This window comes from Grus americana, chromosome 11 (assembly GCF_028858705.1).
Source record: "Grus americana isolate bGruAme1 chromosome 11, bGruAme1.mat, whole genome shotgun sequence".
NCBI lineage: Eukaryota > Metazoa > Chordata > Aves > Gruiformes > Gruidae > Grus > Grus americana.
The window spans coordinates 14,499,942-14,527,482 of NC_072862.1; the positions used below are offsets into that span (position 1 = coordinate 14,499,942).

General features: G+C 37.4%; 1 protein-coding gene across 2 annotated transcripts in view; it reads left to right on the forward strand.

The window, feature by feature from the left end:
- The first annotated feature begins 221 nt into the window (after positions 1 to 221).
- The window catches only part of ARHGEF3 (Rho guanine nucleotide exchange factor 3), a 134,801-nt gene continuing 107,481 nt past the window's right edge, over positions 222 to 27,541 (forward strand). The window contains exons 1-2 of one of the 2 annotated variants that reach the window (XM_054838447.1): positions 222 to 439; positions 13,032 to 13,127. In XM_054838447.1, the coding sequence (XP_054694422.1) occupies positions 405 to 439; positions 13,032 to 13,127 (131 nt within the window). In that variant the 5' untranslated portion in view covers positions 222 to 404. The remainder of the gene's footprint in view (positions 440 to 13,031; positions 13,128 to 27,541) is intronic. The other variant, XM_054838448.1, reaches the window with a different exon arrangement.

Consider the following 27,541-nt stretch of genomic DNA (forward strand, 5'->3'; position numbering starts at 1 on the left):
CCGCTGCCCCGGGCCCGAGCGGCGGCCCCTCGCCGAGGCTGGCAGTTCTGAAGGGACCCAACGGGGAAGAGTGGAAGGGAGGGATGCACAACAGAGGAGCAGATGGGAGTTGGGAACGGGCAGACCGAGCGGGAAAAGCGGAGAGCCAGGCGGGGTGGGGGGCGGCAGGCGGAGCGCCGAGCCGCGGGGCGGGCCTGAGCGGTGGAGAGGGGCGGGCTCGGCACACACACACACACACGTCTCCTCCCTCCGCCTCCCCTGACAGCCGCCCAGCCGGCCTTGGAGCCCCCCGCATCCTCTCCGCTCCCGCCAACGACTTCCCCTGCCCAGCCCCCGGCGCCCTTTCTCGCCCCTGCCGACGGCTGCCGCCGGGTCCTCACCGGGGTGGCAGCTCTGCGAGCCGCATGCCGGGAGCCGCGGAGGAGGAGGAGGGTGCGAGGTAAGGTGCCGTCCTTTGCGTCTGGGCTGTGCTTGAGGCTGGGCAGGGAGGCGGCTGTCTATCAGAGCTGGAGGGGCTCGGCTCCTCCGGGGCACCTGGAGGCAGCCGTGGCTGACCACAGAGGTTGCATTGTGCCTCCGGAGGGACCCGTCGCCCCTTACGGGACTCCACATGGAGTGGTAGTGGGGGTGCCCCGGCGGTTCGGGAAAGGACTCATGACAGCACCCTCTTCCTCCTCTTCTTCCATCTCCTCATACCATCGCCGCCCTCCTCGCCCTGCTCTGGCGATGCCCTGGGGAGGGGGAGGCATGGGGTACCTCACCGTTGGAGCTTTGCGCCGCCAAGGTCGGTCTAACGCCAGTCGGGGGGAGCGAGGCGGGCGGGCGGGAGCCGCCGCCTCAGAGACCCCCAGCTCCGCTCGTGCCCAGTAGCCCTGTGAGGGGCCCTGGGGGGGCGGGGGGCGCCACCGGCGAGGCGACGGTTGGAGGCGGCGGGCGCTTGACCCGCTTCCTCTCAGGGTTCAACAGCCGTTTTATTCTTATGTATTTGTTTTTTTTAAAGAACTCTTTACATTTATTTAAGGACAAATCTTACACGAATGTCAGTTTAGAAGGAAAACCCCGCGAAGGAAGGGCCGAAGTCCCAGGTGCCTGTTGCCTCCTTTGAAAACCGTAATTGTTATTACAAATAAGTTATTCCCCCAGCTGCTTGTTTGGCTTGGCGAGTGAGAGAGCGGCTGGGCCGGTCTCCGGTTTTCAGCCCTTCCCTCCACTCAGCACAGCCTCCACCTTGGGGGAAGGAGGTGGTGGAGGCTGGTGGGTGAAAGGAGAGTGGAAAAACCAAATTACTTACGTTTGTGAAGTCAGTCACAGCTGACCCTGAATAGGCTGTAAAAGAGAAACAATATTAATTAGCATGGCACGGATCATTGCTTGAATTTAAATAGTTAATGCTGGTGCAGGGCTGTGTAGGTGAAAATGCTGTAAGGTTGGTTGTGGCTGGCTCCAGGGTTGCAGTGCAGTCCCAGAGTTTTACCAGTTATCTTAGTGATGTGGTTGGTGGTGACCAGAATTTGTTATATATTAAGGAACCATTTACATTAACGCAGGAAATTCAACTTTGGTAGTTGACATCTTTATTTTTCTGTATGGTTCTTAAATCCTATGAATATATAAATATCCATATATATATTTTCCATGTGTGCATGCATACATTAATATAATTTATAGTTAAATATTACCCTTTAGTACCTTGTGTGCTACATTTTCATAGTGAAAGGGCAGAGAAAAATCCTTCATCCTCACACACTTGTTAGAGGATTAATTTGGTTAAATACCCAATTCTGTAGCATGTACAGAGGGGTCTGCAAAGTGCAACAAGTTGAGATGAATGCTGTATCTGTACAGAATTTGAATTCAGAATAGGAGAAGCCATGGGATTTGGAAACAAACGGAGTTAAAATATTTATTGCAGAATAATAGGTTTTGCAGAATGTAGGTTGGGGAGTGTGTGAAACAGAGCCGCCCCAGTGTACTTGAAGTAAGGGAATGCACAGGAATATCTTTGGCTTGTCATTTAGTCTATTTAAAATTTTTATATGTATGACTTGATAACTGTTCTCAGTAAATATTTATTCCCCAGTTTTAGTAAACAAAATACAATACTGTTTTGAACAGAAATCCCTTTTAATTTCTGTCAGAATTGTGCGTATCAGTTAGCAATGTGACAAGGCCTCGTGACCCATGAAGACACTGTAACATTCAGTGTCGTTCCCTGCACACTTTCTCAGACCTCCGCTGTTTTGAATAGCGCACTTCTTCTGGGGACGGCTTTTGTGTAGACAGTTGTTCTGGCATGATTCCAAGTTGTGGGTGTCTTATGTGCGCACCATTTGGAGGTGTATTATGTGGAGTTGCTTCCAGCAAGTGGCCAGCGAGACCACACATCCTTAAACAAAAATCTACTTAGTTTTGCTGTTTATGAATTGAAGTGGGTGACACCTGATTCTGCTTGGGAGTTTATATGTAATGTTTTAATACTGATTCGGGAGCTAGTTTTTCCCATGTTAAATCTTGATAAAGAAAATGTACCTAATCTCTTAAATTCTGTTTATGCTAGAATTTTATTTGTATGTTTTCAGTATTTTAGGCTTTTGAACAATCTTTTTTGACAAAACATAATTTTTCTGAGTATTTTTTGTCAGAGTACTTGAACTTGCTGGACGAAGAAATGTCTTGAAATTTTCATGTTTGCATTTCTACTTATTGACTGAAAAAACTGTTATCTCCACACATCTAATATTTTCTAGGTGCAATAATAATCCTGTTGATTTTTTTACCAAATTGTGCCTTTCAGCTTGTGAGGGCGTGTTGTGGATTTCAGTTGTCCGAGTCATATGAAATCTGGAATAAACAAATGGCTATGGTCTTGCACAAGTCTCTAAGAACATGTAGAATTACTGTAGTGTAGTAGGTAAATAATTGAAAAAATAAAGGACTTGGTAAATATGCTCCAGTAATCTGTGATTAACAAGCACCTTGTGCTTTGCTTTTGACTATAATAGCTGTGAAGTAACTATTCCGAAATAAATAGTTATGTAGGATGTAACTGTGGTGGCCTCCATCTGCACATGTAACATAGAGGATGTAAAAACAAACAAAAAATGTTTTCCCATCTAGTGTCGACTAGGGTTGAACATGAAGTGATACACTGTCAATTATGGAAATGTAAACAATGATTAACTTGCAGGTGCTCAATGCTACAGAATCCCACTGAAGTGATTAGCATGCTAATAGATCAGGCTGTTAATATCTAAACACAAGGGCATATGAATACGTACATGCATATTTATTTACTACTTCCTAATCATGTGCTGATGAGTAAGCATGCTGCCATAGGTATATGAGTTACTTCAAAGTAATATGTGTCTTTTACAGACCACTGCTGAGGGTGGTACTTTGAAGTGTGGCCAGTAGTGAAATCCAGCAATCCCCTCCCAAAAAATTGTTTAAACTGTCCAAGAAGCAGAAGCTTTATGTTCTTTACAATACAAGAGTAGTTTTTTGATTTTCATATTAAATCATTATATATACAAACAGAAATAGCAACATTATGTGACTAGAAAGATGCCCTATGCTTTTATTGATTTCCCCCCAGCCCCCTTTCTATATAGGATTAATTACCCTCACAGTCATGCAGTTCCCCTCATAACTCTGCAGGTGTAATCAATGTGTGGTACAACTTGTATTCAAAAAGGTTTACTGGCTTTTACATTACTGAAGCTTGTATAAACTTGGAAAGTTGGCAGGGGTTACCTGGACTTGTGTGGTTTCTGTGGAGCAAGAACAGCTGCTCTGTTGGTATCATCTCTCAAACATTTTAAATATAAGTACAGCTTTCATTAGTTTATTTTAAACACTTCAGCATTTTTCCAATATAAATTTTTGGGATCATAACTAGGAGAAGAGTATGTCCATTACACTGTCTATACTGTATCAGGAATCTTACTGATTTTATTTTAAATACTACAGTGTGTCCAGCTAGTGTTCCCTCTGAAGGTTCTGTCTGGACCATCATCTTTGTCTTGAAGACAAGCAGCAGCTATTTGTACAGTGCGTGTTTTGGAGGGGGCTGACTGCTACTTGTATATGGCTTTAACTGATGGGTCCAGATAGGTGGTTGGGAGAGGTTAGAGGCATGTATGAGTTGCAGTACAGCACTTAAAGCCACCACATTTGTATTGACACAGGCAATGATGAGTGTATCGTAAACCTGGTATCGTTTTGTAGATTAGCGAGGCTCTTAAGTGAGTGTGAGCCTTAAAATACTTTGCCTACAGAAACGCTGTCAAAATTAGCGTTTGTTGATGCTCCACAGATGAGTAATTAATATCCTAGAAAAAATTCTCTCAAGCAAGTCAATAAGTGTGTGGAGGGGTGATCTTGGAAACTTTCCCACATAGGTTTGAGTTCTGACTGTGCTTAGCAATTGCAGGTGCAAAGTTGTAATGACTGAAAAGAAGGTAATTTTAGGACAATACACCTTTTTGTCTGCATTCAAATCCATTAAATAACCAAGAAAAATAAATACAAAACCAACTTGACAATCTTCATTGACTTATTTCATTCAGGAACACTTCACAGTTTAATAATCTTGATTATTAAGATAGTAGGCTGAAAGGTTCATAATTTTAATGTGAAGCAGAAAATGTGACACACTTCCGGGCAGATAAAATTTTGAACCTGCTACCATTCCCTGGCAGTGATGATTCTGATAAAGGGGAAAATGAGTTGTGTTTGTTTCAACTGTGGTGGGATTTCTCTTGGTTTTCATTTATTCTTAATGTATTTTTGTTGAGGATAAACCCCTTTATTCCTGCTTCCCTCATGATACGTTGAAGAGAAGAATATGAAAAAATGTGGCAGTGGTTGCATTGATTTTATACTGACTATGCATGCTGTATCTTTTTTTTTTTCCTGAGTCTGCCATTACGATGAAAAAGACTTAATTTAAAGTGCTAGTTTCAGAAAACTCCTCTTTTTTTATTTAATAAACTGTCCCTTAAATTGGTTTAACTTTGTATAGCCCTTCTAATATTCTTTACAGAAATAGCACACAGTTATTTCTGGAAACAGTTTTCCCCTAGATAAAATCTACATGAAAAAAATAATAAATAAACTCTTTGTCATTGTTACAACTTTTGAATAACAACTTAGTGCTTGCTTTCAAATTCAGAAGTTTGAGGAGGATAGAGTTAAATTAATCTCAGAAATTGCTAGCTGTATGAGTCACTAAATTGGGAACATAAATACTCAGTCTTTGGAAAGAACCTCTCAGCATTGTTTTGCTGCATAGTGTTAACTGCAAAACACAATACAGTATGTTTAGCTTAAAAGTAGTTGTATTTGCCTTTGAAATCAGTTTGTGGAAAAAAAAAAAAACACAGACAACTTTTTGCCCCTTTTGGCTTGTCAAACTGACTAAAGGCTTTCAGAAAGTCTGCAGTAGAAGGTGGATTATTATACGGTTGTGTCTTGTTTCTTGTTTTGTTGAAAAGAAATGCAAACTTGGAGGCTGGGGGGAAAGAGTAGAGAAGTGGCCAGTGCTGGATAATTCTTCTTACATGCTGATAGAATGGATAGGTTGTTTTGTTTACTGTCTGATGCTGAAGCCAGATACTTGAAGTAGGAACATCTGGATCTTTTAGTCCAGAGAGGAACAGATTTGTCTCAGAATGACATATGTAGTTATAACATCAGTGACAAAAAATTCCTCGATATCTGTTTATGTTGAATAGAATATAGTACTTAATGTTCGTGTATTCTGCTTAAAGAGTATATTTAATTTTGTGTGTGCACCTTCTGCATTTTAAATGTTCTGTTTAAAATGTTCTGTTTGTCTTTGGTAGTGTTTCATAATGTTAGGTTTTCTCCTAATCAGATGAGAGATGTAGTTTCATGTTCTTATTAAGCCAGAGTACTGAAACATCAAATTCCTTTTTTTTTAATTGATATGGCAATCAACTACCATCCCTAAAAGTGACACCAAAGCCTACAAACATTCCCTATTTCCCCCTACACTGCTAAAGTTTGAATTGAAACCACTAAAAGACTCACAGCTCCTGGTAACTTTGCAGATTGGACAGTGCAGATGAGTCCTTGCTCTTCTATTCTTTATCACAGTGATGTACAGTATAATACACTGATAAGCAGGATAGACTAAACCAGCACTCTGAATTCTTTCATAACTATTACTTTTCACAGCAATAACTAGCTCAGGAAAATCCGTGTTTGTATTTTGGGAATAAAACATGTGCATGTACCTGCTCATGGTTTCCCTAATGCCGGTGTCTCACTATATAAACATATTCAAACGGTTCTGAAGGATGTCTGAGGTGTAACCACATCCTCTCTTTGATGCTTGTAAGCTTCTCCATGGGCTTTCATGAAGGTGATGTGAGATTAATTGTAACGTAATAGATTGTCTTCCTTTTCTTTTGGTATTTTTTGAGGAAACGAGCTAAGTCTCCATAAAGTAAAGGACTAGCCCTATTGAGAACAGTGTCTCGTAGCAGGCTGTATTTCTCCAGATTGAACACTGTTACATGCCAGTACTTTGGCTTCAGCCTGGTATGAACTTGTTGGTTTTATTTAACTATTGTCTTTTACCTTTTAATCTACTTTGTGCTGAGAGTAAATATAACATTCATGCTATTTCAAAAGTAAACATTATATACAACGGGATAGACTGTCTCACTGTCTATAGCAAGTGTGTGTGTATGGGAGAGGGAGCCAAATTTTATACTTGCTATGAGACAGAGAATCATTATGTTGTTATTCTTCTCCATCATCTTGCAGAGTTCTAGTGGAATCACCAAATATGGAGTGAAAAGTTATGTGCGGTGCCTGTGGTTCTCTGAACTACTTCCTCCAAATATCTTTGTATATACACTTGCGTGAAGTAGCTATATAAAACTTATCTGTGCTTCTTAAGAGGACAGGTGACTATTTTTAATGAGATGCCTCAAGGAAACGAATAAAAACCCTTTCAAAAAACATATTTAAAAAGGTCCTCCAAGTACTCATTCTTTAGTGCATCAGGTGCATTTTTAAACACTTCAAGAAGGTAAGTAATGGTAGGCCACATGTTCATTGAGGTCAAAACTTACTCAAAATAATCACAGCATGTGTGAAATTAAGTTTATGGTATGCTAGGCTTGGACTGAAGTGATTATGCAATGTGAAATTTCTCAGCACTGCCTGCTGCTTGGAGTTGTAATCAGGAGAAATATTCTTCAAGAGCTTCTTGAGGTTTTTACTCTGATTTTACTGAAGTATGCTTTAGTGGTATAAAGATGTTTGGCAACTGCAGTATCTGAAAACCTCAGAAAAACAATTTGGATAAAAGATTGGTTTTGGTGTGTGTTGTTATGCAGTTAAATAATGAAGTTCATTTTAAAGTTTAAATCTGACCTTCAACAAGCTATTTGCCTAAGGTGGTTGCTGGTTGGGAGCTGAGTGCTATCAAGATGTGAGATACTATGTGCTTGCTAACTTTGTGTGTGCAACTGCAACTTTTCAGAAAACAATACAAGAGTAAATGTATTTGTTCACAAGAAATCACAAGAAATTACAGACTTTTGTGCAGCTAGTAAGGAAATGGAAGATGGGATCTTTAGCAAGCATGCATCGTAACATCTTTAATCAGTAATTTACTGTTCAGGTTTTGTGAGCATAAATACTTCTACTTGAGAGAATGATGGTGTGTAACATGGCTAACTTTTTTTTCTTTGTAGTAGATGCACATTACTATAGTGATGCTACTGCCTTCTTTTTCATTAAAAGGAGTAATAGTTTCTGCATTGGTGGTTCTTAGGGTTCAGTAAAGCTTTTTTCACAGTTCTTTTATCAACCAAGTATAATGAGATACTATTTCAACAATGCAAAGCATTTTGGTGAAGGTAAGGAGCTGTGGGAACATGTTTTATCAGAAGATATTGGTTATTTTTGCTGTAGCTGTAGTGAACAGCTGGTACATGATACGTTATTTTTTAACCACCACTACTGTGAATATCTTACTTGTCTAGAGATACAAATAGGGAGTAGAGGGAAAGGCAAAAAAAGATTTTTAGCCTGTGGATCAAAGTGTAGCTACACTTTGTAACAAAAGGAAAAAAAAAAAAGAAACACCCCCCCCCCCAAAAGAAACAAAACAAAAAACCCCAAACAAACAGGGCTTTGTGTAGTGAATCATGATTTTAAAAGGACTGGATAATACTTTCACCACTCTCCTAGATATAAATCGCAGGCTGATTTGAGCTGTGGCTTCAATGCTTTTCTTGAACCTTCTCATTTTTTCTGTTCAATATAATGCTGTTCTGTGCAGGTGTTTGGAGGCTTGAGTGCTATGCTATACTAGATCCTTCCCCTCCCCCCCCCTTTATTTTTGTCCATTTAAAGGCAATTGCAGAACTTCCAGGAATAAATCTAAATATAAATGAATAAAATATACTTACATATAACACACTTTTCAGTCCTTGAGCTGGTGGCTTACCACTAGTAGGCTTTTCTCTGCCATTATGTGGTGTAAGAATGGGCTTTAAGGCAGATGGCCTGAAAATGCATCAGATGATAAAGTTAATGATTTCTTTGTGGAGATAAGAGAATTTTGGGGTGCATGCTTCCTTCTGGGTACTGTAGTATTAAACAATCTGTACTCAGTCATAGAAGGCCAAGTATGGTAAATTTCTGATGTCTCTTCAAAACCAGCAAGGATGTTTCTTCAAGGCTGTTCCCTCAATAAGATAGTGATAGTAGTGTTAAACATAGCTGCTATAAATAAAGTCTTTGACATTGTTTTCCTATGTTTTTGTTCTGGAATTGCCTTTTGCCCACTTCCTCCTATTACAGCAGAGCACGATCTCTAGGACAACACCTAATTAAAGTGCGTGTTCCTTATCAGGAACAGTCAAGATTCAGTGTACAAACAGAGGATGAGGAACAGAATATGTCTGAAGCAGTCTCTTAAATTGATATTCATCGACTTGCCTTGGCATCTGGCTTCAAGTTATTAAGAGGGAAGATGATAGATTTATTTTCCTTCTTCAAGTTTCATCATGTATAGTGCCTACGCCATAAAGTTCAAGTCCAAACAAGAGTTGGAGGTGATACAGAAAGAGGCACCTGTGAATAGCATATATTTTTCTGAACATTGTTCCTTTGCTTCTTGACTTGCATTTAATTTTCTAAGATGTTACTATTACTGGAGGCTGATTTCTGGGGATAGTGTTAGTATTCTGATTAAATAAATCCTACAACAGTATACTCCAAGCAAAATTGTACTTTGCCAGTTTTAGCTTTAATTTTGTGTGGTTCACTTTGAATATAAACAATATTTTTGGAGAATATCAGCCTTACCATGACTTTTCATTCCACAACAGAACAATTCGGTATTTTAATACAGACGTACTGAAGCAGTTTGTGCTCACTAGAAATACTTCCACAAAATGTTCTTAATGCTTGGAAAAAGATATCCCCTTCTACATCTTAAAATAGAAGAGGTAGTTTGTAGTTTAAAAATAGTTAGTTATTCTGAAGAAGCAGCCTAGGAGCAGTCTGTGGCACAGCAATGGGTCAGGATAGAATCTACACGTTGAGAATTTTTCATTGAAATGGCTTTCAAGTAAGAGTAGTAGTGGTAATATTTGGTATCCATGGCTTTGGTAAGTGTAGGTGGATACCAATTTTCCATTTGTCATTTAGAAACTAAAAAACTTTTTTTTGATAAGGCCACAAAATTTGTCAGTGATGTAGGGATCAGCTGTTTAATTACCTGCTGCTCCTGGGAGAGTGACCTAGGACCCGTGTAGACCTGTTGTCAGGAATAGGATGACAAAAGAGTATCCCTGATGATTTTCCAGAAGCTTGTCTGACTCACTGCTGTCCAACCTCCAAAGTGTGAATGAGAATTGCTGCTGGCTGGCAATGCTGAACGGACACTTGGTCTCAAAACTGTAACAATAATTTCCTTCATCTCAGAAGACAGGAAGGAGGGAAGAGTATGATTTGAAAGAGACTGGCTGAAATAGACAAAAGTCATTCAAGATGCTAGGAGTTTATGCTACAGCAGGCGGGGATTACATGGTGGGTGTTGCTGGAGCATTGTTCATCCTTTGGCGTGGGTGGAAAGTTAGAGGGTTGTGATGCTTTGCACTGCCTGCTCCCATCTTGAGGAAGTGTGCTCTTGGCTGCTGCAGTGCAGAGGACAGGAGAGGGCCAGGCAGGCGTGGTGGCGTTTCCTGTCCCCCTTTTGTCAGTAATAGCTGAGGAAGGATGCTTGTCCACCATTGTATCAGCTGGCTGCTACGCCTCTCTCTTTCACATGTGTAAGTGAACAGTGCATTGTTTAGTTACTGGGTGACTTGGCAGATCTCTCATATTATTGGAAAATGAGCAGTGGAGGCTGCAAAAGCCTGACTTTGTGTCTTGAAAGAATATGACTTTTGGTATCCAAAAAAAGCCTGGTGTCTTATCCAGCAGATAGATACCTTTCTGAAGGTGTGGTGGATGAGATCTTGCTGTTGGAATGAATAAATACAGGTTTCTTGGTGCCCTCAGTTTGTTAAGAAAACACCAGAAGCAGATTTTTGTAAGATCCTGAGGTTGTCAAGGGGAAGGTGTACAATGTGTTACTGACATTTTCAGATATTAGACTGGGAACATGAGGCAGTTGAAGTTTGACAAGATTTATTCCGCTCTGTATTGCTTCACGTGGTTTTCTTTGCAGAACATGTGAGAACATAAATTGGGTTTATGACGTATTTAATTTATTTTCTGTTAGATATATGTCAACCTTTATCATCAATTCTTCACAGAAAAGTTCATAACACAGTAACTTTTATCACTTCTTTCCTCTGCTTTGACCCTAGTTTCAGTGTGGAAGTCTCAATGCAGAAATATGTATGGAGTGTTTGCTTAGATGTTTCTAATGGTGAGGAAGGGGGTGCTGAAAACATTTTTTTAGTCACATATTGAACACTTGTATTGTAGTACTAGTTCACAAGTGAACAGTAGAAGGTTTTGGTTTTTCTGGAATGGCAACCTTGTGATTTTGTAATTTGAATCTTTCAGCTTCCAACTTTGAGAATTAATGGACTGCTTTTAACCTTCCATTGAACCTTTGATCTTACTAATACAAGTGACTGTAAGAGGAGGTAAAACTCTTGTTGGCATAACTCGCATGATCATTGAATCCTCTGGGCTTCCCCAATGTATATTAGAAAATCATTACCAAAAGAAAAGTTTTAATTTGCCCTGTCAGGAAGTTGCTTTGTGAAAGAGAGGAACTTCGCAGAAGATATTTAAGTATGGACTCTTGCATTGTTCCTTCAAAACATATTTAAGAACAACTCCCCTCTTCCTGCACTATTATAGACTAGGGAGGCAAGTAATAATTTAACTTTCAACACGTGCTGTTGCCAAGCCACTTCTAGAATTACTAGTTTGGGGGGAGGGTTGTTTTGTTTTTTACTTTTGAGTTTTTCAAAATGATCCAACTTCAGAATGAGGAGTGAATTCGCAGTCAGGCACGGATCCAAAAAGAGGTCAGATGGCCAACGGACTTTGTTCCTGCCCTGACAGAGATGAGGCATTTGTTGTGCTCCCTTTCAGAATAGTTTTCCAGATCTTTAAAACAAGATTTCAAGAAACAAATTTGCTCAGAAACAGACTGTGCAGAATTTTTATCCCTATTACGAGACATGTAAAAAAAAAAATAAAAAAATTGTAGAATTAAGGGCCTGTTCTTGTAAGTCCATTCTGTTTTCTCTGGAGCGGTGGTGCTGCGTGCTTTGTTCACAGCAAAGGGGAGGCAAAAAGTATACATTAATTCCAGTCAGGACCAAATTTTGATTACTGATCTTGGGACTTCTGTCTGATAAACATGCTGGCTAGGGCAGTTTATCTAGTCCTGCATGGACAGAATTTTGAAACAAAGATTGGCATTCTCTTCAAAGTACTTGTTTTGTGAAGATTGGCCTACTCTGCCTGCTACTGATGGGACATATGCATGATGTTCGACTTGTCATGCTGTCAGTGACCGTCAAGTCAGATTTTGACCCAAGTTTCACGCAGGTTAAACCAGCTTTTATGGTTTCTTGATACCTTCTTGCAAAATGCAAGGGATTATTATCTTAGCAAGCACAGCCTATTTCCTGGTTATGTTCTAGTAGATATATTAATATACAGTTGAACCTGTTCTCCATTAATCAATTAGGTCTTTGTGCTGATCATAATAGCAACCAGGTGTCAAGTCAAATAAGATGACTTTGACTAAAAATATATTTTTTCCCCTCCCTCTTTTAGAAGAAAGGGAAAAAACCCCAAACAACTGTAGATGTAAGAAATTCCATGTTAACATTGTAGATCTGTTGTCAAAAAATAATAGTGTTTCATGGTGAAGTTAACTTGCCTTATCTAGAGACTTCATTTGTTCTTACTGTGGAAGCTGTTTACTGGAAGCACCTTTGGTCATATAGACCTTTCGGAAGCATTGTAGCTTGGGATTTGCTATTGCCAGTATGTGAATATGTCTGTGCTGGTTTTGAGAATGACTTCAGCCATGAATGATTATTTTCTGCAAATCAGCAAAGTATGATCTTAAGTTATTAAAATATGCTAAAAAGTTTCTGTAAATCTTTACATATCAGAAATTGAAATTTTTTCCCCAGTGTTGTGTAGATCATTCCATGGCAACACTAGCTGTGAGTGCTGCTCTGAATTAACATAACTGACACTGTGCATAGCCCTGGATACAGACTTGCTGACATCAACTCTTTTGGCATGTGTTCAGAAAAGTAAACAAAAGACAATCAGTGTTGAGTTTGGCATAACTAGCAAGTCCACAAAACTGCCAAATCCTTCCCAATGTATTCATCCAATTAATCCCATTGATTTAGGACATTTACTTAAGTGAGTAAAACATACTGTATTTGGTCTTAAATGTTCGTGTCTTAAAGTTTTGGTTTTCTAGTGAATTAGTAAACACATTCTTCACTTCATTTTTCATGTTTTTTGATGATGTTGTTCCTTTGTAGAAAAAAAATGAATAATGAAAGCTCAGCACTTACCATGAGTAGCCCTGCTGTAGTAAACCAATGCGCCAGAGGAGGAATGGAAGAAGAAAAAGTTTGGTAAGCTTTACCTCTAATTTTCTAAGAGGTTAGTAGAGAGCAGTATTGGGAGATGTAGTTTTACAATTAAGTAAAAGAATTATTTGTTATAACTGTTTGCATTAATTTTACATTATTTAAAAACAGAGAATGAAAAAGGGGAATAATTTTTCATTTTGGTTTTGAGTTTTTAGCAGATGACCGTGAGATGAGGTGTCACGGGGGATGGGCAATGGAAAAACTCCTGTTCGCTTCAGCAGTGCACCAGTTCTAGTCATGGAATCCTTCACATATGACAAATGTCTTAATCTCCCAATGCTATTGCTGTGCTTGTGCGATGCTATCACTAGTACTCCTCAGTACTGTGCAGGCTTGCAGTCTCATGAGGTTCATGCCCTGGGAGACATTACAAAGTCAATAGTTTCTACTTTTTTAAAAAAAATAAATTACTCTGTACTGGAGAAGAAAAAAATACTATGCTCTTCAATGGTACAAATGTGTACAAATGCTTACACTTTAGGACAATTTTTTTGTGAAAATTGCCACTGAGTATGCAATTTTTAGCACTTTGGCGCTTTCGTGAAGGGAACAGGGTGTTGAGAAGGCATTGAGACTATTTCACCTGTGTTAATGAGAGCCTTTTATTGGGAGCCTGCTGATTTTTACTTGCTATTGTTCACTAGGGTTTAGCCAGGGGTTTGTTACATGTTTGTTTACCATGTAGAAAACAACCAAATAAATTCATGACAGGAACCTATACGGACAAAAAGCTAACTTAATGGTTTTTGTAGTCTGAGAAATATTCTTGAAAAGCTAAAGAGTTAAAGAAATACTAGTAAATGAATGTTGTATTTCCTGCTGGATGCTTGTCAGGAAATCATGTAGAATCTTTTTTTGTTTTTTTTTTATGCAGGATTAAATTAACAACATCATAGTACCTGCAAAGTAGTTTCTTTTTAAAGGTCTCCCACTATTCTACTACTATTCCTGGAACATCCTCAAAGCTACAAACAAAATCTTCAGATCAAGGGGTGGGATGAGGAAGACTTGTGGGCTTCCATCATGATTTCCCAATCTAATAACGGTGGGGAATTACTGTATACTGTTCCTTTGCTTGTTATCTTTTATTGTTTTAGGGGTTTTTTTATCCTGCTTGTGGTATTGAGCAATATAATTTAATTTTCATGGCATTTCTTTGTAATGCTTTATGGCAATTCTTGGTAATGTTGACTAAAATACTGGGAGAGTACAATTCATGTTATCAAGTATTAGAGTATCATGAATGAATGGTATGATTTGTTACAAATGTGTAATTGACCTTAGGGAAAATGGTGGAAAATAGCAGAATTTACTTGTCTACTAGTCTTTGATTTGCTTTTGGTTGGGTCTGTCCTGCTCCCCCCCACTCTCCACCCCCCCAAATTCTTGTCTATATTGTTTGTGTATACTAGGCTACAATTTCTTTGATATACATTGTCATACTTGCTAATATTTTTAATTGTTGCCTTCCTGCAATTCTAACCTTCAGAGGTTAAAGCAGAGATTGTTCTCTTCTTCAGGAATTAAATATTAATGTAATATCCTAGGATGCTTAGGAGTTCTAATTAGGAGATAAAACAGATACTTTTTTTTCAGACATTGTAAAATTACCTTGGGATTTCAGATTAAATAAATACCTGCAATTCCAAATGCTCGTCTGCAGGAGCAGACATACTCTCAAAGTCCCTCCCTTTATCTCTGTCAGTGCTAGGCTGAGTTATTCAGTATGTCACTGAGATGTTTACTGAACATAGATTCACATTGTAGGATTAGTTTGATGCAATTTACATGACAATTGGAAATAAAGATTTCTGTAACCACTAGAGTATTTGCACTGACTGGTCATGTAGTCCTCACTGTATATGTGGATGTATGCTTGATAAATATTTTCAGTAAGATAAATGTGAAATGAAAATTTTAAATTAGAATCTTGCCTTGTAGACTTTGTTGGCTGTAAGTATGCAACAGCTTATGAAAGTGCTAATCGGGGGCAGTAGAAACTTGGACTGAATTGTCTTGACACTGAAGTGTTTGTTACCAAAAGATAAATCGATGAACATTTCAGTGGTTAAGGATATATTGATATTTAACTCTTCTGTGGGCAGTTAATAATATGTGTTCTCACAGGTTTTGTGATATCCTTTTATAATTAAGTACCATCTATAGGTTATAGAAGTGGTATAAAGAGCCAGGTTATCACTTAATGTAAATTGTGGGACCTGTGCTGAATTACGAGCTAAAAATCTTTAAGCCAGCTTTAGGTGTGCTTTGTATCTTCTTAAATGTGTTTCAACCTGTATATCAACCATCGCTATCACTTTTACTGTTGCTAGCTGCTTATTTTGTAACCCAAAATCTCGTTTGTTAAAAAGGGCATCATGTTTGCAATCGGTGGCATTTTACTTGGGTTTTTGATTGGAGAAGCTGAATAGCAGTCTGCATGTCTGGTATAATGAATGCAAGATGTGGCTAACTTGAGTTCTTTACTATCTGTTACTCAGCTATGACATGGTGGGTGCAGGAAATACAGTGCTGAAAGTTTCATTTAGATCTATGTGGAAAGTATTTGAAGTTTTCTAAAATCTTTTTTTTTCTTTCTTGGTATTGTGGGGGCTTGTGAATACTAGAGCTGAATAAAGTGCAGTGTTGCACTGCATTACTGCATCATGCATTTATTATTATTTTTTCATTGATTCATTCTTGAAATATTTTTATGTTCTGATAGGTTCTCAGTTGTTTTATTTTAATGAAAATGTGACTATTATTAAGGACTGGTGTTAGTCATAGCAAGATTAGGAATGTACACTATTAAAAGCATGCAGTAACAGTGTAAATTATTCAATCAAGTCACCTCTACAGAGCAAAAGCGCTGAGCAAGACCTTATCTAATATTTAAACATGACTTATGATGCATATAAAAGGCTTTGTTGTGTAAGGCCTTGTATTTAGGCCCCCTAGAAACTGAGGGAAGAGTAAATAATTGACTGGTGGTGACTTTTACTTGCAGCCAGAAGACAAAGTTCTTAATTTTTTTCCTTGAATAAATTATTACTAAAATGTGAACAATGTAATGATATTTTATTTTTAAATGTGAACAATGGGTAGCTACACTTAATATGAAGGAGTTTAATATTGTACAACAAACTCGTGGTGGAATTATCCACGTAACGTCAGTATATTGTGAAGTTTTCTCAAGTGCTGTGACTGAATTTGCATGCGTTGTATGAATGTTGTGTACTTGCTCAGTAAACGCATGATGCATTTGTTTAGGTGATAAGTGTAAATTGTTTTGTCCTGTTCCTTAAAGTTGGAATCTTTTATGTAATTATACTTTGTTTATAAATTGTAAGTGATATTTTAATGACTGCCAGTGAGCATTTTATTCTCATAAATTACCTACTGCATGGTATCCTGTTTTAAATAAAGCTGCCATAAATACTTTTGGCATGATTTATTTTTATATTGGGGATAGATTAGAGGATAAATTATAAAATGGAAGTAAATAATAGTTAACTAAATTACTTTCTCCCCTTTTACAGAAGATGATAATGTAACTTTATAGAAGATGAAGTGTAACTGGTCACGCAGCACTAACTAGCTAGAATTTTGAATTCTTGGAAAGGAGTGCAAGAGGGAAGAACTCTTAATTTCAATCTCCCAAAAAATGCTAATGGGTACTAGGAATTCTATGGTTTAACTAGTTTACTGACTATGAAGAGGACATCTGAAACCTTATCTGCTTTCTTTGCCTACAGCTAATATCAGAAAATAATATGATCTGATAAGATATGAAAAAGCATCTGAAAAAAACCAACCAAAAATACAAGAAATTTAGTTACTATTGGAAGTTTGAATTTCAGAAGTATCTGCTCTGTTCCCAGTTAGATTGTATAGCCACATTCTGCCATTCCATTTCATCAGTGTTTTGTATCTGTGTAGTTTGGTACGTCTACAAGATAAAATTAATTGAATTCTCAAACTTGCAATGCTTCACTTGGTTCTATTGCTTCCCCCCCCCCCCCCATGCATAGTCAAGATTACAGCAGCAAAAAAATGCTCGTAGTAGTACTAGCGTGACTGCTGTAAATGTCTGATAACTAGAGGGCACCACGGCAGAGTTCATGTGTGAACCAAATGAAGCTGTTCTTCATAAGCAGGAATACTGAGAAATTTAGCTGATACTATTGATGTTATGACCGTTCACTTTCTGAGCTAGTATGGAACAGTGCTTGAACAAATAGAGGCTTGAGAGACTTGAAATTCTAGAAGCTACCGATTTGCCAGATTATCATTTTCTTAGTGTTGAAAACTGCAAGAAAGGAACTAAAGATAAGTGAGCAAGTGGGAACTGTGTCAATTAGTCTATGCTTACTATGAAAGTAGCTGGCTGGCATGTGGTCTTTCAAAATAAATGTGCTGGGGAATTGGAAATTTTCCAGGTTTTGTTATTGTGTGTGGATTTATAATGTGCTTCCTCTGGGCTGGATGAAATCTTGCTAGTTACTTCTTTATCTTTTTACATAGGATTAAGTCAGGAAGTATTTCAGCTTTTTAAAACTAATAATTGAAATCTGGGGTTCTGGATCTCTCTCGTGACTGAGTTTGTGGTGCCTTGGCTTTCCATTTCTGTTTGCAAATAAAACTCTGCCATGTTGCTTACTGAATATGCAACACTCTCCTACTTCCATGAGAAAATCGGTGTTACTTTTAGAGCAAATCTCTCTGACAGCTGTCTCTGTCATGAAGAAATAAATCTATAAATTTAAAACTAACCAAACAAGTATTATTATATGTGGACTCCAGAGCATTCTGACTGTATTTATGACTTGACTTAAACTGAGTTAGGGGACAGAAACTTCTTGAAATATTTTTTTTGTTTGTTTTTTGCCTTCTACTATAACAGCTAGGTTGTTTTTGTTTCAGCTTTCCTTTCCAATCTGAGATGGAAGTATTTTTGTAGCCTATAAAGGCATGTGGGTATTAGTGCTAATCTTGGCTGAGAGCAGTGGCGTGCAAATAACAATGTGAAATATCTTCTGTGAAAACTTTAATTTGGAATCTCTGTCATTTTTGAAGAATTGTGTTTCATCAGGGGCTTGAATTACAGTCATGTTTCTGCACTAAAATTTAATTGAGGAGTAACTTGCTTTCTGATAAATTTACTGTAGAGAAATGGACAATCTGTAACTTATTTTTGGTGACTTTTTGGGGAAGGGGAGCTATTGGAACTCCAGTCTGCATAGCAAGAAGCAAGACAAACTTAGATACTGAACTTAGGTATTGCAAAAATTAATTGCAAAACCAGGTCCACAATTGCATAAATTGGAAGAGGAAAGCTTACTGTCATATCTTAGTGTGCACGTATCTAGGGTGCAGAGAGATTGTTAGGATCTCTCTCCTACCATTGGCTGGTGTGATGCATGGCACTGGGTTTTGTCATGCAGCTGTGGCTGTGCAGCCTCTCTGATGAGTTTGGGTCAGGTGTCTGCCCTAACATATGGCAGTGTCCTCATGTCTAAAACGCAACCTCTGCAGGATGATGCCTCTACATTTTCTTACAAAGTTGGAAGAACCTACTTTTCTTGCTCACTGTCAACATAACAGTCCTTCCAGCTCAGCACTGTCTATACGAGGGCTAGATACCATCACAAAATATTGCACTGCTCTTATTTAAAGGGATATTCTAGAAAAGGGACACAGAGAGGTAAAAATTACCATCTTTCATAGGGCTGTCCTTGGGATTTTAGAAGCTTATCCTGTAAATTCAATGTGGTTGAGATTTTGAGGCAGGAATGAAAGTAGTACAACGTGGAAACCCAGAGATTCAGGGATATATGGACTACCTACTTGCTTTTGCACATCTGGCTTCTGCAATCCTTAAAACTAGATCAGCTCTAAATAGAGGAATGTTGAATGCAGCAGTGAGTTTATGGTTTGTTCCCAGGCATGTTATCTGTATAGTCAAATATTCATTCCTTTAGTCAATATGTGCTATTACCTCTGATAAGAAAAGCATAAATATTTGCCAGAAACAAATGTAAAGCAGTAAAAAGTTGTGTACTGTTCTGTGTTCCAGAAAGAGATGTATTTTGGGTGTTTTCCACTTCCTTTTTAAATGGTCCAAGTTGTTACTAACTTCTCCTGAGTTTTCTATTTTAAAAAGGAAAAACAACAACAGTGGCCTTCTGTCTCTGATTTTGAGTAGGTCACCCAACACTACATCAAGAATTTACTTTTCTCTTTTTTCTTCCAGTAGTTTTTTAAAGTGGTGTGGTTATCCAGAATGTGGCTTCTATATATGAATACATGGCACTTGCTGTATTGGACCATTAGAATGAGTTTCTGAAACTTTTTTTCAGTCACTAAGGCCTGTCAGAAGATGTGAGAAAAACATCCATCAATAAGAAGCAAATTAGTAATTTTAACCAAAATTTTGATTCTCCACCGTGACAATCCAAACCTTCTTAAAATTACTTTCATGGGTCCCAGTTCCTTATGCTTTTTTTAAATTTTGAATATTTGATCCGAGTAATTAGAATGATTTGCTAACTTAGTGATAGTTACCCAGAAAAGCTTGTGTAAGTTCAAATAAATGCAACTTTTTGTCAGCAAAAAAATATTTTTTTTCTTAATATCATAAGTGTCTGATTAAGATAGCAGAATCCTTCTTGGTTTTGGGCTCTTCACAGTGTTCGTGGTTTAAAGTCTTCACTGAAGCCTCACACGTCATTTGGTGCTTGGCTGTTCCTTTCCCTAGGGAAGGGATGTGGTATACTGTGGAATACGATTAGGAACAAGCTTGTTACTTTTATTGTTGTTTTCTCTTTTTTTTTTTCTCTAAATATCACAATCCTAGAAATGTGAACTAGAACATTGTAATTAGACACAGGAAATAATTAATTGAAACATACCAGATTTTTTTTTTTAATCAGGAAAACACTTGGGAGTGAGGCTTCACAATAATCTGGCTTTTGCAGTGAAGCAATTTAAAAACACTTTAGCCTCTCAGTTGCCTGTTCCTATTTTCACCGTTACTTGCCACCACCTCTGTTGGGCCAATTAGATAAAAATAAGTTTGGTTAAAAGTAGCTTTCTCAAAAGGAGATTAATTTCTATTTCAGTGATTTTTATGTGTAGCACAGCCCTACCAATAGTTGTTTGGTACAACTTGGAGGGTGAAAAACTACAATAAGTATGGCATAGGAGACAGTGACCAAGGAAGTGTGGAGTCCCAGGGTTTGATCACTTTACTAGGACTTCTTTGATAAAACTAGTGGTTTTTATCCTCAGATGGTAAAGTAGAGTTATAAAATATATAAGGAAAAGTAATTTCAAATAAATTGACCAAATTTCATATTTATCTTCTTTAAATAATTAATCATTATTTAAAAACATTAGCTCGACAAATAAAAATGTCTTTTGATCTTTATTTTTGGAGCTGTTTCATAACCGGATGCAGTATCCGATATGCTTGTTTTCTAGGATTTGTAAGAGCTTCATAGGTGAACATTACTGTTTTAAATAATTGGAAAAAGACTTCTGGCTTCAAAAATATACATGCAGTATGTAGCTGTCTGATCAAAGGAAGGAAGTAGGTTCCTGTAATGAGTCAGATTGGCCTGATTGTGAGTATTGACTTCAGTGGAGCAATATGAAGCTATAAGAACTTATAGAGCCAGCCCAAGAATGATATAGGCCTACTTTAAAGACATTTTTCTTCTTAGAATCAAATCCCTGTTGTCAGTTCTTAAATACTGTATACAACATGTCACCAAAAAATAGTTAAAATTGATATAGTGAAGATAACCATTTTGTTTAATATTATGAAAACCATGCAGTTCGATTGATTTTACTGGGACTAATTAACTGTAAAATTGACTTGTAAATTATTAAGACAAGAGCAAAATGTAAAAGCTTTTTTACAGAAAAGATGACTAGACTTCTGCAGGCACTAATTTTGTTAGCCTACTTCTAACAGTGCATTTTCTTTAAGAGGCTGGTCTTGTTTTATATCACAGATGATGGGGAAAAAAGGAACAGAAAAGCAAAGGGAAAAATAAAGATAGTGGGCGGCAGAAAGTCAAGAAATGCAGGTTAGCATTTAAATTAAACAAGTGTACAGGGTGGAAGGTGGGGAAAGGAAGGCAGATGGAGGAGGGAAAGCCTCAGGCTGTCCTGAATGTTTGTTAGCTGCACTCTCACACTTTCCAAAAAACATACGATGTGCCTGTACACATTTATGTAGCATTTCTGTTGGAATACAGTTAGTTTGATCCATAGTGGTTGGGTTTACTATGGCTGAGCTCTGATCTCAATTGTGAAGAGCTTTGTCACATTTTTAATTCTAGGTTCTTAACAGCTGTTGCTGAGCTAAAACTATTTTTAGTCATTCACTTATTTAGGACCCACCAGGTTTACAATTACACAGCTAGCTTTTAATGTGATTTTATTTAATTAGGAAAATGGTTCTACAATAAGTTCTGCCCAGTGGCTAGATATCAGATCACTCCCTGAACATATGGATTATGTTAATGTCTGTTGATTATTGCTTTATCTGAGCTTTAAATTTTGGAAACTCGTGTAGCAAAAGTAGTTATTCTAGGGCATTTGTCAAACTCTATTTGAAGCTTTTTATTTATTTATATATTTTAAATTCACCTGCTGTTTAAAAACCAAATAGAAACAACAGGGTCAACTGAGATTAAAAGATACTTGAACTGACATGCCTATGACTGCAATGTGAGTAAAAGTAACGTAGGAAAGCAGTGGTGAGCAGCTGAAAATCTGCATTTTCATGATGAGGTAGTATGCAGATACCACATGGTAGATACCTTAATGCATGTGGTTTTAATCACACAATCCTTCTTCCTTAATGAGGATCAGAATAGGGTAGCTTAAAGACCGCGAAGTACTCAAGCTGACTCCTAACATGTGGGAAGTAAGGTTTTGTGACATAAATCATCATAATTCTGTTGCAGCTTTTGCCAGCTGCTAACTGATGAACGAAGAATTATGTGTCTGGAATTAGAGTGAGAAGAGAAACAAGTTTAACAACTTTCCCTGTTTCTTCTATATCCTTGTTCAATCAGTAGAAATGAGTCATCCTGAAGAACTGAATTAAAATGACTCTAGTCAAGTGCAGTTTAACTGCAGATGTTTGTGATTACAAAAGGCACATACATGTTTGGAAAATACAAGGTTACAGTGTTTGCAAAACAGTCCCATAAATTACAGATTAATTTTATCTAGCTCTTTAAAGTGTTAATCTTATTTGCAAGAGGCCTTGAATTAGCTGTTTACTAGAAATGTCTTATTGCAAAGACAGGAAATACCCTTCTTGGAAAGATGATGAATGTTCAGGGTAGTTAGCACAACCTAACAATTATGATAGACTATTTTAATACAGCAGATAAATATTTACAAAACAGATTTAAAAAAAAAATCACTTCCATCTCACCTAACTTTGCTAGTTTATTTAATGTACTTCTCTGCCCATAAAAGGAGTAGTAGAATTGAAAATTGTTATGAGGGAATCATTTGCATTGGGGCTTGCAGCCTGAGAGCCAGTCCCTTAAAGGAAGTGGATGAAGATCCAGGAGGGCAATGTAGAACATGGAGAGGATGACTCATGTCGGCTCCTGTAGCACACCCAGAAACAGTGAGAGATGAGAATGTGCTGAAATGGTTAAAGCAAGAGCCGTTGCCAACTGCTGACTTAAGTCTCATGCACACATGAAATGGGCTTTGTAACTGAAGAAAATACGCCCCAGAGGCAAACACAAGTTTAAACATGTGTTTAATCATTATGTCTTGCAAAACTTGGTATGGATTGCATTTCCTCATCCTGGATGGGATCAAAAAATATCTTGATTGTTGCCTTGAGAAAGAAAGAAAAGCATTCAGCTTGCATGCTGGCCTGAATCTGAATCCCACAAGATGGCAGGCTTGATCCGAAATTGGGAAAGGCTGTTTTCTTAGGCCGGCAGAGGAACAAGTTGCTTTCAGTGTTGAACTCGCCAGTGTCCCTCCGGTTTCTGGTTCTTCTCCCTCCTCTCATCCCCACCCGTTGCTTTATTTTGGGTCTGCATAACAAGATACAAGCAGAGGTGAGAGTTACTGATTGCTTGTTTCAAAAGCCATTTTACTGGGCTAAGGTTGCTGCTTGTAGGTAATATTGAGTGGGAGTTTTTTGCAGGGGCTTTATTTCTTCATTTTTTTGGTAAAAGGAGATCACTCCCTAGATTCCTGGATAAAGCTGTCATCTGCATTTTGTATATGTGATTATATTGTCAATAGGTAATACTTAAAATAATTTCTATTGGTATTGCATTTCTTGACACCTTTGCTACATGCTTGGTTATGACTCTCTTGTATTCCACCTGCTTTTTCACTATTATGTGTGTCTCATTATAGCTGTTAGCCTAGGGAGTTAGAACAAACATTTCTGAAATACCTAATTGGTTCCAATTCAGTGTCAAGAAGTTTTTCTCCGGATAAAAGGCAATACCATCTTTAGGCTGCCCTCAATGGTATTTTGTTTATAAATGTGTATTAGTGAACAGGCTAGTGACATGGCTTTTGTACTCTGACGTACAAGTAAATGGAATGTTCACAAGGAGTGTATGGAGAGTGTGAAATATATTTAGTTTTCAATGAGCTGAAAAATGTTTTATAATTATAATTTTTAGTTACTTTGATGTAGGAAAGGAGTATAAAAATCTATCACTCTACCTGTCCTTCTTCCTGATGGGGCATATTAGTGAAATCTAGAAAAAATATTTAATAATTTAAAAATGAATGTCAGTTTGGACTTTCAGTGGTAGTCACTGTCTTGGCTGCAACAGGAATCACTGGAACTGAAAAGCTGAATCTGTATAGCTTTATCTAAAGAACCAGGCTTTCTTATTTTGGCATGTTAAGATTTTTTTTTTTTTCTAAAATTGTTATTTTCCCTTCTATGGATAAGAGAAGTGCATGCTGACAGCGAGATATATAACACAGGCATAGTGATTAGGCTCAGATCACCAATGTAGGCCTCAGCATCCCTAACGCGTTTTGGTCACTTGCAAGTTGAAATTATGATTATAGCAGGTGAGAACTTCTCCTTCAGTGCAATCTTGCAAACATAGAATAAATTAATTTGCATAGTGTAGAAAAAGGATAAAATCTGTCATCTTATTTTTTTCATGCTGTAGAGTCTCACCTTCTCATTCAGCTATACTGCATCTTGCCATGTTTTCTTGTCCTTCTCTATTACTTTATAAAAAAAACCACCACAAAAATTGCCAAAATAGTAAAACTTTCTATTGGCAAAATATGAAGCATGTTAATAAGGAAAATATTTCCTTCCCTCCTTCATAGTCTGTTCCAAGAATAGTAAAAATGACTTGTGGCAATAGCCAGTTAACAGTGATAAGAGAGTTGTAATGTTTTTAGGTTGTCTTAATTTCTGTTTCTTTACCAAAAATGTTTAACTCTGGCTAAATTAAATATACAATGATGTGATACTTGAATCATAAACAATAAGCATTTACTATATACAGAATATCTTATGTGTTGTAGTAGAAGGGCCTTTAAATATCTGAGTTGGTGGGTTATTCATTATCAAAATCCCCCCAAATCATCCCCTAAACACCACCATTAGAGCTGCGCATCTCCATATTTGATGTACGTACTATGTATTTTGTAGGAAAATTGCTATGATTTAATGATATCCCTCAGATGGGTTTGATCTTTAAATACTGTGTATTGTATTACAACATCTGGGCAAGTAAGTCTATTGAGCAAGCTAACAGAGGAACAAGGCAAGGTTTTCCTATTTCTGTTTAGAGAGGCTTCAGGATATGACATTAAACAGATGATAGTGGTCATACTTAACAGAAGATTTCATCAAACACATGTGGAGTTGACTGTTCTTTCTGGAATATGCCTCAACTGCTAATCAGCCCCATCTTCATTAACTGCTATCAATACTTCAGGAACAATTAGCCCTCCAGGGACCTTTACTCATTGTGGGCAGCTGCTTACTGCTGTTAAGTCTGCCACTGTTTCAAAACACACCATTTCAGTGATAATTAAAATTTTCCAGGCCTTTGTAGCAACTGTGTATCCTACAGGCTTCATTATAGCTATAGTAGCACTACCACCTTTTCGAGCATGGGGATTTTCTGTTGCTGCTTTAACTGGGGTGGAAAAAGTTCTCCACAAAGGCAAAAGTTGATATTTGATTTAAATATAGTTGCTATAATCTTTTCAGTCTCATGGTGGGTTTTTGTTTTGGTTTTGGCTTTTATTATCTGTACCTAGCAATCAGTTTAGTACTTTTTTGGGGTTGTTTTTAAGCAATTTTTGGCTGATGAGCTCTAACAAAATCTTCTCTGCTCATTTAACGTGGGTTTAAATTCCTCCCTCAGCCAGTGCCTTTCACTGTTCGATAAAGGCACCTGTGTTCAGTGAAGCGCACCAGGTTTTGTTGCATTCCATTGTAGGTGGAGTATGTTTTACTTTTAAGCTGATTTAGAAAAAGCCAGAACTTGTAACTTAAACCCACTAAATAACTTAAAAATTAAACAAACAAGAAGCCCTCGAAGTAAATGGCGGTAAAATACACGAGTAAATACATATAAAATGTAGAATAGCGTGAATTTCTGCTAACCATTTTGAAACATCTTGGTTCTCTGAGTCAGTGTATGTGCACATGCCTATATGAAGTATGTGACACATTTTTAAATATAAAAAGAAAATCCCACTTATCCACCATTGCCAACCATCTGTTTTCTGTATGCTTACCCTGCTTCTCTCTTAGACATTCTTGTCCTTGTTGACAATTCCTTTTCACTGACTCCAGTATGTGTTCTTATAAACAGTCTGTTATTATTTTATACACTTGTTCAACATGTAGTACAGTTGAGCTTCTGATTAATACCCTAATACTAATAATAAGGCACTTAACCCCCCCCAATAATAAGTGATATATTTTTTAGTTAATTCTATGACTGTAGAGGGAGCTAGTGATAAAGTTTTCAAGGAAAACAAACATGTTTCTGTGGGAACATTTAGACTGCAGTATTTGGAAACAAAAGATCAGAAACAAAAGGCTGATTTTTAACTTGGTCTTTCTTTTGGTGAGGGGGAGGCTGGAGAACATGTGAGTTGGTTAAATTAACTGCATTTTCCTGTGGACCATGAAAATATCTGTAGATAAGTGTTGTAAGAGAGGATGATTTGAATATGTATCTTTCAAGCTGAATATGTTTGGTCACCTGAAAATCTCATGGATATGAAAGATAGCTGTTCTGTAGTAAGGTGTCATTACATTGCCTTAAAACTACACAAGGAAATCCTCAGCAAAATCTGTAGATTCATTTCTTCTGGTGTGGAAAAGAAAACCTGGGCTAATAGTAATAGCTCATGTTAAGGTCATTGTGAACAGAAGCTCAATAAGAATACGTGGCTAAAGAGCACAGCAAAGTATTGAAAAATACCTGCAAATGCTTCAGAATATCCCCTTATATTTGTTAGAGGTGTATACCTCAATGAACATGTATATACATATGCTTCATCTATATATCTGAACATAGGCCTCCATGTTCAAGAGTGCTGATAATATATAACAATCCATAGGAAGCAATGAGATCTGGCCATACTTATTTCTCTGTAGATTTTGTTTTGTATTTCTGACATTAAATACTTAGATAACTAGCTTCAAGTTTACCTTTTAATACAGAGACTTGTTTTTTAAATTCATTGGGAAGTAACATGCTGCTGACTTTTCCTTAATGAGCATGCGTTTTCCCCTGACTTTGAACTTCAGTATCATTGTAAGAAGCATAAATTAAAATTCAGAAAAGTTAACCTGATCTATGGCAGGAAGATAGGTACTCCTGTTTCCTGCTGTATCATTGTCTTCTCTGTCATGTTTTGCACTGAGTGTTGAAGGCTAGAAGCTAACTATATTTTACTAGCTGTCCAGTTAGTTATGTCTTCATTTAAAAAATTGATTGTAAAGCTATATTTAAAAAGGTAAATTCAGTTAATACTATATTTCTGAGTGTGAAGAAGATTTTGTTTCAAAGACTCTCATTTATCTTGGAAAATTACACCAAGAAGCACGAGTTCTCAATTTTTTTTCTTGGTATCTTCCCCACTCCAGTCCATACAGAACAGTAAGATAAAGATGGCTCTGTTTTGAAAGCTGTATAATGTGTTTATATTCCACAGATTATAGTGCAAGTTGTGTGTGACCAGGTAGGTTTAAAAAAAAAATAAAGTACTCAAATTTTAAAAAAGAGATCTCTTTAATAGACCATTGTAACAATTTTATTTCTGCAATTTCATTAGATACATTCATATCCAAAACTTTATATTGTATTATATATTACTACAGCAGAACTTGG